Source organism: Magnolia sinica, chromosome 18 (genome assembly GCF_029962835.1).
Source record: "Magnolia sinica isolate HGM2019 chromosome 18, MsV1, whole genome shotgun sequence".
In the NCBI taxonomy this organism is placed as follows: Eukaryota; Viridiplantae; Streptophyta; class Magnoliopsida; order Magnoliales; family Magnoliaceae; genus Magnolia; species Magnolia sinica.
In genome coordinates, this window is record NC_080590.1 from 23562965 (window position 1) to 23580138 (window position 17174).

Consider the following 17174-nt stretch of genomic DNA (forward strand, 5'->3'; position numbering starts at 1 on the left):
CAAGTGGCCTGCACCATAAGAAACGGTGGTCATAAAACTTCCACCGTTGAAAGGTTTTTTCTTCCCAAGGCTGTAAGATTATTTATTTGTCAGCTAGCTAGCTCATAAGGTTATATGGACATGAATAAGGGGTAAACACAAATATCAGCTTGATCCAAAACTTCTAACGACCCCTAACAAGTTTGTAACAACAGGCTTTCAATTTCCACTATTTCTTATAGTATGGTACACTTGAGCTTTGGATCTGCATCATTTTTGGGCTCATATCCTAAAATCAGCTAGCAGAATGGATGAACAATGTGAGCCACACATAAAATTCGTATCTCTCCTTGATTTTAGTGTTCAAAAAGCAAAACATCAAACCAAAACGTTGAAATTACTGTGGTAAATAATTATGATCATTTTACATGTATTTTCAATGGTGAATTAGAAAACAAACTGCCCTTAGGCAACCTGACTGAAAAAAAAAAAAAAAGAGAAAAAAGAAGAAGAAGAAGAAGAAGAGGAAGGAATAGTTACATACCCCCGATAACCTTGTTCATAATGAGGGTTTAAAAAAGTTGAGAGGAAAGTATGAATGGGAATGACCATATAAAAGTATAATTTTAAGCAATCTGAGAATGAAAAAGCATGAATAACAGATTGAATATGGCTCGTAACAAGCATTCAAGCCACTAATAGTTTTAAGTAGGGTCGCAGTGGGTTGTCTGCCCACAGATCAACTGGTCTCACTCGCTTTTGAGCAGGTTCGGAGGAGCTAAATGGGTAGTGGGTTGAGCCTGGGCTAGAAATGTAACCCATTTAAGTAAATAGGTTGAGGTTGGATTGAACCCTGACCGACCTGACCTGACCTGACCCAACCCAAAAGGCGAAGCAAAATATTGAAAAAAAATAAATAAGTAAAGATAGATTTTTTATTTTTTAATATGCAGGCATGTATCCACTGACTGTGCTAGGCGGTGCATAGCATTAGCCTCGTATTCCATTCTTAAACCTGAGTTGGGTCAGGTCAGTCGAGCTCGACCTATTTGCAATTAAATAGGTTCAGCTCTAGTTGGGCTTCGTGAATTTTTAAGCGGGTTGGACCAGGTCAGATGGTAATGGGTTGTGGGTCAGGTTTGGGCAGGAATTATTGTCCCATTTAGCTAATGGGTCAGGCTTGGGCTGACCCCATCGTGCCGGAACCGAACCCATTACCACCCCTAGATTTAAAATTACCCAAACCATTATGGAACATGGATGGTACGGTGATAAATAGATATCATGGAGGATCATGGTTCGAAGGAAAAGCAAATCAAACAAGGAACTTCTACAAAAACACTTGTGCGCCTGAAGATAGGCACGGGGATCTAGCAGGCAAGAATTGGGTTTGGCGGACACTTGAGATGCAAGACAAGAATCAGTTACTAACTATTCATGAGGTCCTAACAATACCACGAAAACAGATTTGCATCGCCATATCACAAGTGGAGTTTGTTGTAGCTTGGTAGGATTCAATATAAATTCTAAATAACAGACCAATCTAGATTTTGAGATCCCATTAAATCTATGGATTTAAGTCCCCAAGAAGAGGGATCTAGCTTATCCCTGTCAGCTACCCTGTTTTGTGAAGGACCTCATGCGCATGTATCAAAATAGAAAACCAATCGTATATGATTTTCTGAAGGATTTCTTACATGAAGGAGCTCAATTGAAGAGATATATATATATATATAGTACTTAGAACATTTTAAATTTGCCAATATGGAAGGGAACAGTTAAAAGAGAGATGCTCCAATGCTCTCAGGCACCAACTCTACAGTGCTCCAAATTCTGTTGGTTCACTTGGACAATACAATCAATTAATCTGAACTGTATTAAATCCAGAATACTTTTCATGGACTAGCATGCAAAAAATCCGATTTCATGGACTAACCATACAAAAATCACACTGATTGGATAATTCAATCCATCCTTGACTTGGCCTTGTTTTCTATAGCTGATCCTTCCCACCCAGCTAAGACAAATGTAAAACACATGTCAAAGTTAGATGTACACATTATATTTTGGGTCATATTGATCTTTCTTCTCTATATAATATTTTGTTATTTACTTGCTAGCACAAAAGTACTTACATGCATGCCATCGATTGCTCCTACACTTTCTTTGGATTAAAAAATAAGAAGTTAGTATTCAATTCATATTTTCAAAACAAAATGTAGAACATGTTGGGGCACCTATCAAAGTTTCTTAAAACCATGTTTATGATACAATTTACCTGTATTAGTATGTCATCCCGATAAGATTGCTTACATAGATGTAAGTTATAATGATGCCCGACAACCATGGTAGATATTAATTCATTAACACTTAATGAGTTCACATCGGATGAATTGGATGAGTCGGCATGATTTCTGTTTATAGGGATTCATCCTGTGTCCAAAACCTGTAAGGTACTTGATAATTAACGTAATATTGTTATCATTCAGGCCATTCCATCAATAACATTTAAAATATTAAAATGATCCAAACCGTTCTCATCCACCCATCTATAACATTGAAACAATAAAAACCATTCCAAATTAAAATTTTAAACATTCTCATTAATGCACTTGTAACATTTAAAACATCCAAACCATTTACAAAAAGAAATACCCATCCAAACAAAATGAAACAATTGAAACAGAAAAGGTCCATGCCAAGCTGTGAATTGAGTGTTAATAGCATCCATCCCATCTATTGTTATAACATCTAAAATAAAATAGGTCTATGCCTAAGAAGCAAAAGATGGTACCATGAAAAGAACATCTAACTGCAGTCCTCTTGTATCCTCAACAAGAGGGCTCTCCTCCGATGATCTGGCATAAGAATGAATGTCTCCCTCCACCCTTGTTGCTGGAGCAACTCAATGACTTTAAAGTAGACACGGTCGTCCAACTCATTAGTCATCTCCTCCAAAATCTGCATGACAGCTTCTATACTGTACTTGTCCTTCTGATCTTCCCTCCTGTGGGTAGCTTCGGCCACGAACCTAATCATGCTGGAGAGATCATTAGTATTGCTCTCCCTCCGTCCACGGCGGCTAATACTAGGTGGTGTACGTGAGCGATGTCTAGAGCGACATACTCCAACTTGAGTTAATGGCAAAGGATTGGAAGGAAGAGAAGTGGAGGGAACACTTTTAGCCAAATTTTCTTCAATAGCAATTGCTTCTTCCGCATACTCAACATCAATGATATCAAATGTATGCTTGTGTGAAGCTTGGAGGTGTCCGCTTGCAGTTGTGTCTCCAAATATTAAACAAAGCTGATCATACTCGGGACATCCAGCCTTACGAAATTTGGATGCTTGTGGGTTTATCTGTGGTACATTGAAAAGTTTATGTTAGTACCATACAAAAAAGTATTAAAAAATTAACAGCAATGGTATGAGATGAAGAAGAGAACCTTCAAATATGTATCCCACCATCCATCCTCTGCGGTCACCGTTTGCAAGACTGGATCCCACCCCAGTCCAGATGCTTCTTTCAAAAGTTTACTAAAGCAACTCCACCTTTGCTTCAAATGATGATGTTTGTTCTTAAATTGTTTGTTATCATACTTCTTCCCAAATCGATGGTAAAAGTCTATCCGCATTTCTTTCCACTCTTCTTTGTTGAAGGTCAATGTTTGCCTATTTGGATTTGCCCTTATCTTTGAGACCATTAGCTCTATAAAGAAATTCTCCTGCTCGTGAGTCCAAATTGCATTCACAGAATTTGTTGCTTCATCGAACGGTGGCAAATTAACAATGTTGTTCATCATCTACAATCATGGAAACAAAATTTTTATTAACATGTGATTAAAGTTCAAACATACAAGTTAGTAGCAATGTATCAATTTAAATTTATATACGGGTTAAATGTAAAAGCTAGTAACATCAAAGTTTTAGACCCTTCTAAAATAAGTTACATTTAACAATGGTTAGCATCAAATTTTAGACCCTTGCCTTTAAAATAAAAAAGTTTTAGACCATTTTGAAACCAAGCTACATTTCACACTTTTCATGTCATTTTCTTTAATCATTTTGTAATATCATGATCAACAGCTTCAACTCTTGACACATGTTAATAACTGAACCAAACTAATGTCAACAAATTTGTAATTCCAGAGAGTTTAAATTCTCATGAGTAAGAAAAAACTACATCCTATCATGGTCACATACACAAAATCATCCACTACAATTCATCAAATGAGAAAAGTAATATTACAGAGAAGAGCACAAACAAGAAGACAACAGCAGAGATACGCAAAGAGAAACCTCAAAAATAGTAAAATAGAAGTGGTGGGAGAACTCAAAACAAGAACATGAAGAGAGAATTCCAACACTCCAAAAACACAAAAATCAACAAGCTAACCAATTTCCAATTTCACTAAAAATGAATCGAGGAGCACAAATAAAATCACAAGCTATAATGACGATGTTGAATTTTGCAAATCCATTATCATATCAATATAAACAAGAAGACCAACTTACATCTTCACAACAAAAGGGAAAAAAAAAAAACAAAAACAAAATACAAAATATTGGAACTTGAGCCGCCAAGAAAATTGAAACAAGAGTCACCACATAAAAATAAGAAGAAAAAAAAACGAAGCAAAGTTCTACTCAAATTCTTTTCACGTCATTTTCTTTAAACATTTTGTAATACCATGATCAATGGCTTCTAACTCTTGATAAATCTTGATAACTTAACCAAACCAGTCTCAACAAATTTGTAATTCCAGAGAGTTTAAATTCTCTCAAGTAAGAAAAAACCACATCCTATCATGGTTACATTCACAAAATCATCCACTACAATCCACCAAATGCAAAAAGGAAAAATGGAGACGAGCACGAACAAGAAAACAACGGAGACAAAGAAACCGCGAAAACAATAAAATAGGAGTGGAAAGAGAACTCGAAACAAGAGCATGAAGAGATAATTCCAACACTCTAAAAACACAAAAATCAACATGGTGACCCATTTCCAATTTCACTAAAAATTACTCAAGGAGCACAACTAAAATCACAGGCTATAACTATGATGTTGAATTTTGCAAATCCATTATCATATCAATGTAAATAAGAAGAGCAACTTACAATCTTCACAAGAAAAGAAATAAAAATAAATAAATAAAACAAAAATACAAAATATTGGAACTTAAGCCGCCAAGAAACTTGAAACAAGAGTTGCAAAAAAAATTTCTACTTCTCAAATTCTTTCTCATACCAACATAAGTAGAAAGACCAATTTATAATCTCATGAGAAAGAATTAGGAAAAAACAAAATAAGATATGAAAAAAGAGAAACACAACCAATGTTCTGGTCTTTTTCCCCTCATTTCTTTCTCATACCAACATAAACAATATGACCCAGTTCCATCTCATGAGAAAAGATCATAACAACCAAAGTCACAAACAAACAAACAAAAGAGATTATCACATTTCTTCCAATTTCTTACTCGTAACATACAAAAGCAACAACCCCCATTTCTAATCTCCTTCTCACAACAAACAAAAGCAACAACACCCATTCAAATCTCAAGACAAAGAAACTGTAATTCTCTTAATTTCATTCTCATAACAAAAATGGGACTCATTTCATAATAGACTAATAGTACCCAAAAAAAAAACCACATGAGGTTGAGTTCTGTGGGCTCCACTATGATGTGTGACAAACATCCATTCCATTAATTAAATGCGCCCTTCCATGATGAGCCATGGGACTAAAAATTAGGCCAAACCATGACTTAGGTGGGCCATACCACGGATAACAATTGAGAGTGGATGTTCGCCCATTGAAAACTTCCTGATTGTATCTAGGGCCTAGTGACATGTGATTTATAAATCCATCCAATCCATTGTGTGTGTCCCACTTGGATGAGGGGCCACACCAAATTTCAGGCCATTCCAAAACTCTAGTGGGCCCCATTAAGTACTTTTAGAGGTTTTAGGCATGATTTTCCATTATTTAGATAGTGTGGCCCACCTGAGTTCCAAATGTGGTTGATTTTTGCCATATCCCATAACATAGCGGGGACCCACCAAATGCACAGCGTGCATGTCCACCACACAGGTGGGGCCCACAAAGCTGAACCTCATGGGAAGCTCCGATAAGGTGGAACAAGATACTAAGCTAATAAGAAATTGGAAATGGGTCATAAGTAACTGTTTGGATACAGCCCCACAAGTAACTATTTTTGCTTATGGTAGCAAAAAAGCTACTTTTTTAATAAAAGTTAGTTTCGTAAGCACCTTTTTTAAAAGTAGCTTATTTCTCATACACGCAAGTTTAAGCTAATAGGCTACTTTTTAAAAAGTAGCTTACGAAACTAACTTCTATTAAATAAGTAGCTTTTTTGCTGCCATAAGCAAAAATAGTTACATATGCCGGGTGTATCCAAACAGGCCCTTATGGGAAGCATCTCGGACATCCATAGCCACCTGCCTTAGTATTTGGCTCCTTTAAATCAGGATACAATAAGAAGACGTGGACGGAATTTGGCTTGTCTCATTATTAAAAAGAAGAAGAAGAAGAAGAAGAAGAAGAAGTAAAGAATGCTTGAAAATTCAGTACTAGGAGAGGTTTAATCTCAATCCGCTATTTGATGGATGCCTCAAGATTTTTTTCTATCTTTTTTTAATGGCAAGTACATTTTATTGAAACGAAACAAAAGAAAAAATTGATGGTGAGAGATCATCCTGCAATCCTCCTCGCAAAGAACACAAATCAGAAAGGGCTCCTAACAGAGGGAGGGAGGAGGGGGCAAAAATGCTCCCAGTTGAATGCCCCTGTTCCAAATCCCTTCAGTGTCCCTTTAAACCCAAAGTTAACAATTCACCGAGGACATTGTGTGGCTAAAGTGTAAATAGCTACCGCATTACATATAGTTGAGAATAAACAACTGAATGTTTTTACTTAAAAAGTTAATGAATTAACAACATATTTATTAATGAAAAATATTTTTTGAAAAAAAAATTGAAAAAAGAAAAAAGAAAAAATCTTTTTAATCACTACGTAATAAATAGTGGAGACATCGCATATTTATGTTCTTAAAGAATATTAATTATTTGGATATAATTACATCGCTTATGGACGACAACACAGTTGTGTCCACTAAACAATGGAAAACTATCATGTATAGTTATTGTTTGACAATGTTTAAGTTTTACGCATGTAATCATGTGTCTTTTAACATCTCCTTAAGTTTTAATATTTCTTGGTGTTTCCCAGTATGTTTCCATATCCCAAGGGTGCGATATGTGGTGTGACACCAATACATAAAACAGTGCTTTTCATGACTTACATAGAAGTCCTTTGCACCACCGATCTGATCCCGTCCTCTTCCCCATTAAAAATATAATGTTTCATGTGTTTGATAATCTCTCAAGCTTGGGAAAAACATTATAGTTGTTTAAACTCTCACTCTCCACATTGCCTTTCTCACAGAAGTACACATGCATTATAATGCTTGTGAGGTAATATTGCTTGAAAGAATTGACCTAGCACAACCAAAGACTGAAGTTTATTGACTTAGGAATGCCATATCAACATCCTTACGATTATCAAACATCGCCGATTGGAGGTTTTTTGTTGTTGTTGCTTGTTGACACAAGTGATTCCCTACAAATTGTTTTGCAGCTTACATAATTCAAATAAAAATTTGTTCCAAATGCATTGACAGTTATTGACTGCATTATAGATTGACTTTGCATTCTGTAGAAAATCAAGGAAATGAAAAGGTTGATAGGAACAACCCAACTTTCCACATGCTGAATAAACTAGATACAGAAAACAAAGTTACCTGGCTCTTGGCATTAATATAAATCTTTTCCTCAAATCTTACAACGATTTTTTCAAGCTCAAGTAATCCCTGGGGTCCAGATATTGGTAAGTGCTTTAACATCACCATTCTATACATGTGAAATAGGAAGAATTAGAAACCACATTACAGCATAAGTAACCAAATCAGCAAGACAATGTGACCTATAGTCAAGGTAAATCAAAGTTAGTATGAGAAAAGAAACAGGGAAGAAAGAGCTCTAGCATACTCAAGTTATAAGGAAGAATGGTCTAACTAACTATGAGGTGCTCTTGCCCTCATTACATTTTTGTGACCACTCAATTTGCTTCGAATCCAAAGATCATCCATCATTGTATCTCTCAAATGCCACCTTTAGGTGCTTTCCTTGAGGGGATCAAGGGATCAACCAATGTAGTCATCTATGAGAAATAAGAACTCATTACACCCAGTGATTTAAATATTGATAATATATCAGCCGATACTATCGACATCGCATGTGGCTGATATGTTGTAAAAGAGGAGTTATTAAATTCCCAGCACGCACAAAATATCGCAATGTATTGACGATATATCAATACATTGTGATATTTTGCCAAAAACCTTTCATACAATTCCCCTAAACCATCGATACATGTGATACACTGCAACATTGCAATATGTATCAGCGATACATTCCCCAATGTTTCTCTCAAACAGCGATACATTCCTTTTCTTTCCTTTTTTCTTCTTCTTCTTCTTTTTTTTTTAAGAACTCATTTTGTATATAATTGCATCACTTCTATCAAACAATGCATAGTTCAGGACTGTATACAAATAAAACTTGTTGTGCATACTAGTTTTTCTTTTCTTTTCTTTTTTTTTTTGGTGACTTTTTTGAGTTCTAAGTGTGTTAATCATGTCTCTTTCAACATATCCTAAAGTTTTATTGAAAAATTCCATCATTTCCCAATGTTTCTCTCAAACAGCGATACATTACCCGATAGATGCAATATTTCCATGCGATACCGACGTGTTCCTGTATCCCAAAGCCCAAAGGTGAGGTATGTGCATTGATACCGATATTCAAATCACTGATTACACCCGAGAATTCAATTTATGGCATCAATTTGCTAAGTTTGCACACTCAAATCTCTGAGTCAGGAAAGTCTTAATCATTCAATTCGCAGAAACACCATCCGAACCCAAAATTTCTACTCATATTGTGAGTTTATTGCAGCGAATTAGGTGTTTGAGAACCATGAATCAACCCACTCTATCCGATTAGGGCATAGGGTTATTCATTGAAAGTAAGTAACATCTGCCAAAACAGGGTAGACAGAAGCATTCATCCATCGCATGCACACATGCATTCACAGAATAAAAAATTGAAGTAGATGATAATAGGTTGATAGTGGAATTCAAGAAAGCAATGCCAAAAGTTAGGATGCACAATTCTGAAGGATGGATGGACAATGCCAAAGGTACACATCATATAATGTTTATCTCCTAAAATCATCCTGGCCAGACAATTGGGATCCTCCAATCAACCTAATTCCCAGGCAATGGCCTACGGTTGATGGCGCGCACCAGACAAGGCACTGGAACTTGTATATGTCTTTGCAATGAGGAGAAGATCAATGAATTCCATTCAACTAAAATGCAGCTAGTCAAAGAACGAACGGCGTTCTTCTTTGTTCCATTATATTGAAACAGCAGGCAGGCAATGAAAGGTCGGTAAAAGAAAAAAGTGAAATAAATACTCACATCTTATTAATGATCTTCTGTCGAGCATTGGGAAAAAAAAGGGCCTGCAGATCATTACTGACAATGCCGTTGGATACTCCTTGAGCAGCAGGCATTCCCATATCTGGGAATTTTCATTTGAGTCAAAATTTCATTGCTGGAAACTTTACTCAGGCAAAATCGAAAGAAGCACAAAAAATCAAGACTTCCTATACAAACGAACCTTACATATAAAATTCCTTTTAGAGAGAATTTTCATTTGCATTAAAATTTCATCACTGGAAACAAGTGCCCCATACTACAATTTAAAAACACCTTCCTGTGTTCTCTAATAATGCACATATTTTAAGCAACTTGAAGAACTGATTGCATGTAGATTTTTACACCTGACTTCTCTCCTTATGCATGGTAGGGATAGACAATAGTAGATATAACTACACTTTTCATGGGCAACATTTATGCATGCAATTAATATTTCAAATTACCAAAAGCTTTGGCAAGGGTTTTTTTAACAGAAAGGGCATTTAGGTAATTTACAAGGTGAAGCCATGTGCTATGAGGCTCTCCATCAATGAGCCTTTCTTATAATTCTTCTTAGTCAACTCACATCTGCAGGTCCCAGGGACATCTACAACCACTCAGGGTCCACAGTGGCTGTTGGTGAACTGCTTATGCCCCACCAGGAGGGTCCATCACATGGCCTCAATATCACCAGGATGGGCTGGATCAATAGATCAAAGCCATTCAAATCAAATAAGGACTACAAAATGGATAATACGATCCGTTCTACTTCTACCCCTTCTGACCCTGCCTTCAGACTCATATTTTGCTAATACACAATCAAACGTAGCCTTCCCCAATGTATTGAATGCTGTTAACTTTAGCAGATGATCAAATCAGAGTTATTTTTGTATCATATGCAATCTACAATGGTTTCTCCTGTCAAACAACCTTTGGTGATCATAGGTGGCCCACTTGAGCTACATATCACATTGTAACAAGGCGGAGGTGCCAATCACTTAACAGTCACCACTACCAAAGCTTATGGTGCTGTGCCATCTTTCCCACCAACATGTTACTTGTGTAGGAAATCAGAAAAAAGATAGTCACCACCATGAAGATCACTCTTCTTGTAAATCAAGATGATCCAATGAATTGGTGGGCAACACTAGTATGTTGAGTCAGACCATCAGTTGTCAAACGGTTTAGCCCACCTGATGAGCAGACTAGACTGATCTTTATGCCAGACGCGTTCAAATTATCTCCGATATTATCTTTATCTCCAGCTCAGCGACACCGATAACACCGGTAGCAATACTAATAATGCTGGTAGTATCAGAAATTCCAGGTATTAGCAATGCATCGCTAGGTATTGCCAACATATCAATATTGCTAATATAATCGCCAATATTTTCAACTATGTAAATTCTAGGTGTCACTTGTATTGCCAATGCATCAATGTCGCCAATGTATCGCCAATATTTTCGACGGTAATGCTTGTATCATAAGTGTATCGACGATATTTCAATAATATTGGCAACATATTGATATCATCAAAATTTTGTTTATTAGGAAAAAAAAAAATTTCAAATTTTTTTTCATGGGCACATGGTTGTATGTAGTGTTCAATTTGTCATTAATAATATTGATAATATCTCGATCTTATCGATATCGCAACATGCGCGATATTGAGACCACAATCTTTCGCTTCCTTTCCAATTGTTGATGATTTCTTGGTGAAATATCATGTGTTGTTGATATTTTGTAATATCGATGAATGTTTGGATGGAAGGTTGGATGATTAAATAGGTTGGATGGGATGGTTGAACCGATTTCTTACAACAATACATGCTTTTAAGGCCCCATTAAATGGAAACTTGTTGTGTATGCATTTTAAAATTATTTTTTTTTTCTAAATACACAAATATGTACATTTTAACATCTCCAAAAGTTTTGTTGAAAATTCTACCGTTTTTCCCATGTTTCCCCACATTTCCGGTTATCAGCGATATTATCGGCGACATCGATGTTGTTTCTATATCCCTGGCCAGCAAAACTTGTAGCGATACCGATACTTCGAACACTGATGCCAGTTGATGTTCATATTTGGACCTACCATTTCATGATACTGATGTCCAACACAAGCTGCATATTGCTGTATAAGATGGTATGCAATCATGACCAAATATACCGATAAGCCGGAAAGAAAACAGACGAATTGATTCTATATACGATGTTTAACTTCACCCATTGTAAATAGGACAAGCTTGTTTGTCTACATCTTTTGAGGACGGAGATTTCAGAAATGATGACCCTGGAGAAGAATAACACCACCATAACAACCCAGTATTTGATAATAATGACATGGGAAAGGATCCGGTACTGATGACCATAAAATATAGAAGTTAAGGAACTATGAATGCTGATGACCATAAAATATACTTTTAAGCAATTTGAAGATGGGGCAACCATGAATAAATTGGAGCATCACACCATGCATCAAAGATTCAGATTGACCATAGTGAGTTCTAAATAAAGCATTGAAGTCGCTTACAAATTTCTCAAAGTTTTTTTTAAGCCACCCACATTGTCAGTTATGACAGAAGTTTCATGCTGGCTGCCAACTTGACACAACCCTGCTTCACTGGGCTTAGGACCGGCAATGAAAGCACAAAACTCCTAGGGATGCTACGTAATAGTCTGTTACATATGTTGACTAAAACCAACGAATTGGTCCAATGGGTAATCAGATGAGGGTAAATAGACTTAGATGGTCTGGCCATGTGCAATGGAGGCCAAGAACTGTACCTATTAGAAGATGTGAGTTGGCGTGAGTTTTTTTTTTTTTTTTTTAAGATAAACTTTATTGGGCCGAAGCCAAAAAATGGAAAAGAACAAAAATAGAAAAGAAACAGAAAACCTAGGAGAAACTTACATACAAAGGCTGGAGAGCCAAAAAAAGAAAAAGAAGAAAAAACCTAGAAAGCTAAGAAACCTACAGAAACTAGAAGCCTACAAGCTGGAGAACCCAAAGACAGATCAAAAACTGAAAGCCGAAAAAGTCGGGGAGCCCAATCACGACAAAGGAGAAGGGGCCATATATATATATATATATATATATATATATATATATATAACTTTGTCTATAGTTGAGTGCATGTGTACATGTTTTCTGAATTCTGTGCTAGAGCACCATATGTACATATATATGAATAATATGACAGTTGTATAGAGAATGGAACACAACCTTTTGCCCTAGCCATCTCTCTCTCTCTCTCTCTCTCTCTCTCTCTCTCTCTCTCTCTACACTTCCTCTTCCACTAATTCTACTGATTTCTTCTCCAATCTACTTCAACTTGATATCAAAGTAAGGATTCATCTTGTCTTTTTGCTTGTAGTTGTCACACTCTGCTGACGTCAACTACTGTATGGCCGACATTAGCATTTGTACTATCCATACAGTCATCTAGCAAATGAAATATATGGTTTGGTTGATGTTGATCTTAGAAGGTTTGTGGTGATTTTTGTGGAAATTTTTTAGTACGATTGAGGTGAGTTCTTAAGTCCCCAAGGTATTTTTCAAAAATGGCCCATTTCGAGTTTTTCTGAGGTTTCTACCAATCAGATGAGTTTTTTGAGGAAGGTCAAAAGGGGGTTGGTCAGTTTGACCATTATTGACTATCCCTATGAGTTTTTTGCATAGAATGGCTTTTCTGTGTTTTTTAGGGGAGATTGGTGTGTGGTTCATGTTATGATGTTACGTTTTTGCCCAATCCATTCCCCCTCCCCCCCTTTTTCATGCGAACTTAGCCAAGGGTTGGTGTTCAACATCATTTTAGGCATGTTTTTGGCTCTTCCTCTTAAGTGTTGGGTTTGTCATATGGAATTTCTAATTTTCGAGTTGTGTGGGCTATCGGCTATACACTGAAAGTCAGTGTATCTACAATTTTGGTGTGATTCGGATAATTGTTGTGTTTTAATATATCTAGTCATTGTCCGTCTTCTCTTTCGATTTAGTATGGAAGATAAGCTCTCTACTAGAGCTCTTATGGGGCCTTCCAATGCTCACACCTTGATTACAACTATCAAGTTAAATAAGAACAATTACTTGCAATAGGCCCAATCCATCAGGCTCTTTTTGGGAGGAAGGGAGAGACTTTCTTATATCTTGGATGACCCTCCAGATTCAACCGCTGAGGGATTTAAAACCTGGAATAAGGAAAATTACCAAGTTGTGGCTTGCCTTCTAAACAATATGTAGAGCATCGTTAGCAATTCTGTTATGTTTTTAACGTCGGCTAAGAAGATATAGGATACTATCCAAGACATGTATTCTGAGGATCGCAACATATCCAGGGTGTCCAAGTCGATTTCAGACATATGTAAGTTTCAACAAGAATCTAGAAGCTTGGAGTACTTCACTATCTTACGTGGTATGTGAGATGAGCTAGATATGTATTATCCTCTCCCATCTCATTGTACTCAAGATCATGAACTCATCCGACAACAACGTGAAGAGACTCGGATCATGCAGTTTCCCTCTGGACTCAATTCAAAATATCAGTGTTTGTCGTCGAATCCTACCTACGGAGCCCTTCCCCTCTTTGCCGGTTGTCTGCTCTCTGAACTTGTTCAGAGAGTAACCGCCTCGTCTTCTGTTGCACCTTTTGTTGATGATAGATCGGCATTCATAGCCAGTAATCATCCTTCTAGTTCCAGTTCTCGGGTTTCAAGTTGGAGCAACCCAAGTACTAGTCGTCCTCCTGGTTATGGCAGCAGATCCAGAGGTCGAGCTCTTGACAGAGATTGTCGTGGTAACCGCATTTTTAATAGTCGTGGATGTGGTCGTGATGAAACTCCTCATACTTGCTCTCATTGAGGTGGCACTAATCATACAGTTGATCGATGTTGGGATATTGTTGGTCGTCGTTCATGGGTAGGTGCTTATATGGCTGGTGTCATATCGTCTGGTTCTAAGAAATCTCGTCAAGTACATTCAACATTACCCCATTAGATGTCGACTTCAGGTGATTCAATTACCATCACTCAAGAAGCATATGATGCCTTACTGCACCGCCATTCTTGTGACCCAATCCCTTCTTCCAATGCTACCTTAGCTCAGTCAGGTATTGCACTCCATAGGTCCTCATCTCCCTCCTGGTTCATCAACTCTAGAGCCACATCTCATATGACTGATAAGCCTCATCTTTTCCAATCTTATGAACCTATTAGTCAATTTGGTTTTGTTACAGTTGCTGATGATAATCACGCTCCTATCTTTGGGATAGATTCCATTACCCTTTCTCCCAGCATGCAGCCATCTTTTGTTGTTCACGTTCATTATTTTCCATTAAATATATTGTCCGTTAGTTCCCTTACTAAATCATTACATTATTCCATAACATTATTTCCTTCTCATTGTGTATTTTAGGTTCTCTAGATGAAGCGGACGATTGGTGGGGGCAGTGAATGTGGCGAGATTTATTTTCTTGATGATGCCCCTACTAGTCTGATGGGTACTTTATCAGTAAATAGGGAGTTTGCATCCAGATGGCATTGTTGTTTAGGGCATCCATCTTTATTAAGACTGAGACTTGTTTTTCCTTCTATTTCTATTGTTAAACCATTATGTTGTGATACTTGTGAATTCTCTAAGCATCATAGAGCCATGTTTCCTTGCAGCTGGACTGTAAGGAAGTTTAGACTTTCGAATTGATTTACCCTGATGTTTTGGGGCCCTAGGCTTGTTGACTCTATCCGAGGTTATAAATACTTCATGTCTTCCATTGATAATCATTCTCGCATGACATGGATTTACCTTATAAAATTCAAACATGAAGTTTTTTACATGTTCAAGGCCTTTTACAATGAAGTCGTTGCTCAATTTCAATACCCCATTAAATTTCTTCGTTCTGACAATGGGGATGAATAAAAGTCGAAAGCTTTCTTGTCCTTTTTTGTAGGATTATGGTATTTTATCTCAGACTTCTTTTCCAAGGACCCCTCAACAAAATAGTGTTACCGAAAGGAGGAATCATTATCTTCTTGAAGTTACACGTGCACTTCTCCTTGGTATGAATGTTTCGAAACGTTTTTGGAATGATGCTTTACTGATTGTTGGTTTTCTTATTAATCATATTTCATCCAGGGTTTTACATAATAAGTCTTCCTTTGAACTTTTACATCCTCATGATAAAGCCTTTCTTTGTCTCATAGGGTTTTTTTATTGTACTTGTTTTGTTCATAAACTTGATGGTACTACTACTAACAAGCTAATTTCTCGGTCTGAAAATTGTGTTTTTCCTAGGATATTCACTATCCCTGAAGGGGTATAAGTGCTATAAGCCCTTGACTCGCAAAAGTATGTGTTAGTGGATATCACATTCTTTGAGGATATTCTCTACTTCTCATCTGAAGGACATTTGCTACATAATCATCTTACCAATTAGAGGGAAACTTTGTTAAATCCACCTATACCTCTTTCGGTCCCCTCTCTTGATGAAGATGCACATCCTTCTGAACCTCTTAAGCCATTACGTGTGTACCAGTGACAAAAGAAATCCCCTATTAATTAGCATTTCATCATTCCGTCCACTTCTAATGGAGATCTAGGTACTATCCCTTTATCTTCTGACGATCTCCCTATTGCTTTACGTAAACCTAGTCATTCATGTACTTGCTATCCTATCCATCATTACGTTTCCTTTTGATGCTTGTCTCCTTCTTTCAGGTCTTTTGCTTCCTAGGTCTTCTCTTGGTCTATTCCTCGCACTCTCAAGGAGGCCCTTAGTAGTCCTAGCTAGAGGCAAGCTATGATGGGAAAAATGCAGGTACTTGAACAGAATACATGGGAGTTAGTTCCCTTACCTAAGGGTAAGCAGACGGTTGGGTGCTTCCGGGTTTATATTATTATCTTCTAAATGGATCAATTGACCGGTATAAGGCCCGATTAGTCGCCAAGGGCTATACTCAAACTCATGGTGTGGACTACTTCTAGACCTTCTCCCTTGTAACTAAGCTTAATTCAGTTAGTGTGATCATCTCGTTAGCTGCAAATCTATCTTGGTTGTTATTCCAGATGGATGTGAAGAACGCTTTTCTTCATAGTGAGTTTGTTGAGGAAGTGTATATGGATCAACCACTTGGTTTTTCTCTGACCAATGGCTCACATCAGGTTTGTCATCTCGAGAAGGCTATCTATGGTCTTAAGTAATCACATCGAGCTTGGTTTGATAAGTTTAACCACACATTGTTAGACTTTGGCTTTGTTCACAACCATTTGGATCACTCTCTCTTCATCTGTCAATGTATTACTGGGATTATGGTTTTACTAGTCCATGTAAATGACATTGTTTTAACTGGTGATGATGTTGCGAGCATTACTGCTCTCAAATCCTTTCTTCATATGCGATTTGCAATTAAGATTTGGGTATGCTTCATTACTTTTTTGGTATTGAAGTTGTTATATTGAAGTCTAGAATTGTTCTATCGCAGCGAAAATATGCCCTCAATCTCGTCTCAAGTCGATATGCCTAGGTGTCGACCTATTGCCACTCCTATGGATGTTGCTTAGAAACTGTCTTGATGATGCCAATATTTTATTTGATCCTGGCATGTATCGTCCTTAGTTGGTCGTCTCATTTATTT

At 37.1% G+C, this 17174-nt stretch overlaps 2 protein-coding genes across 4 annotated transcripts in view; both read right to left on the minus strand.

Moving 5' to 3' along the window:
* The window catches only part of LOC131232607 (mediator of RNA polymerase II transcription subunit 15a-like), a 67978-nt gene that overhangs the window by 38246 nt on the left and 12558 nt on the right, over window positions 1–17174 (minus strand). The gene's annotated exons all lie outside the window — the stretch shown is intronic.
* The window catches only part of LOC131232608 (uncharacterized), a 34186-nt gene continuing 19548 nt past the window's right edge, over window positions 2537–17174 (minus strand). For all 3 annotated transcript variants that reach the window (XM_058228958.1, XM_058228957.1, XM_058228959.1), the window contains 4 exons: window positions 9549–9651; window positions 7806–7914; window positions 3426–3782; window positions 2537–3339 (listed from right to left, as the gene is read on the minus strand). In XM_058228958.1, coding sequence (XP_058084941.1) covers window positions 2788–3339; window positions 3426–3782; window positions 7806–7914; window positions 9549–9651 — 1121 coding nt within the window. In that variant the 3' untranslated portion in view covers window positions 2537–2787. The remainder of the gene's footprint in view (window positions 3340–3425; window positions 3783–7805; window positions 7915–9548; window positions 9652–17174) is intronic.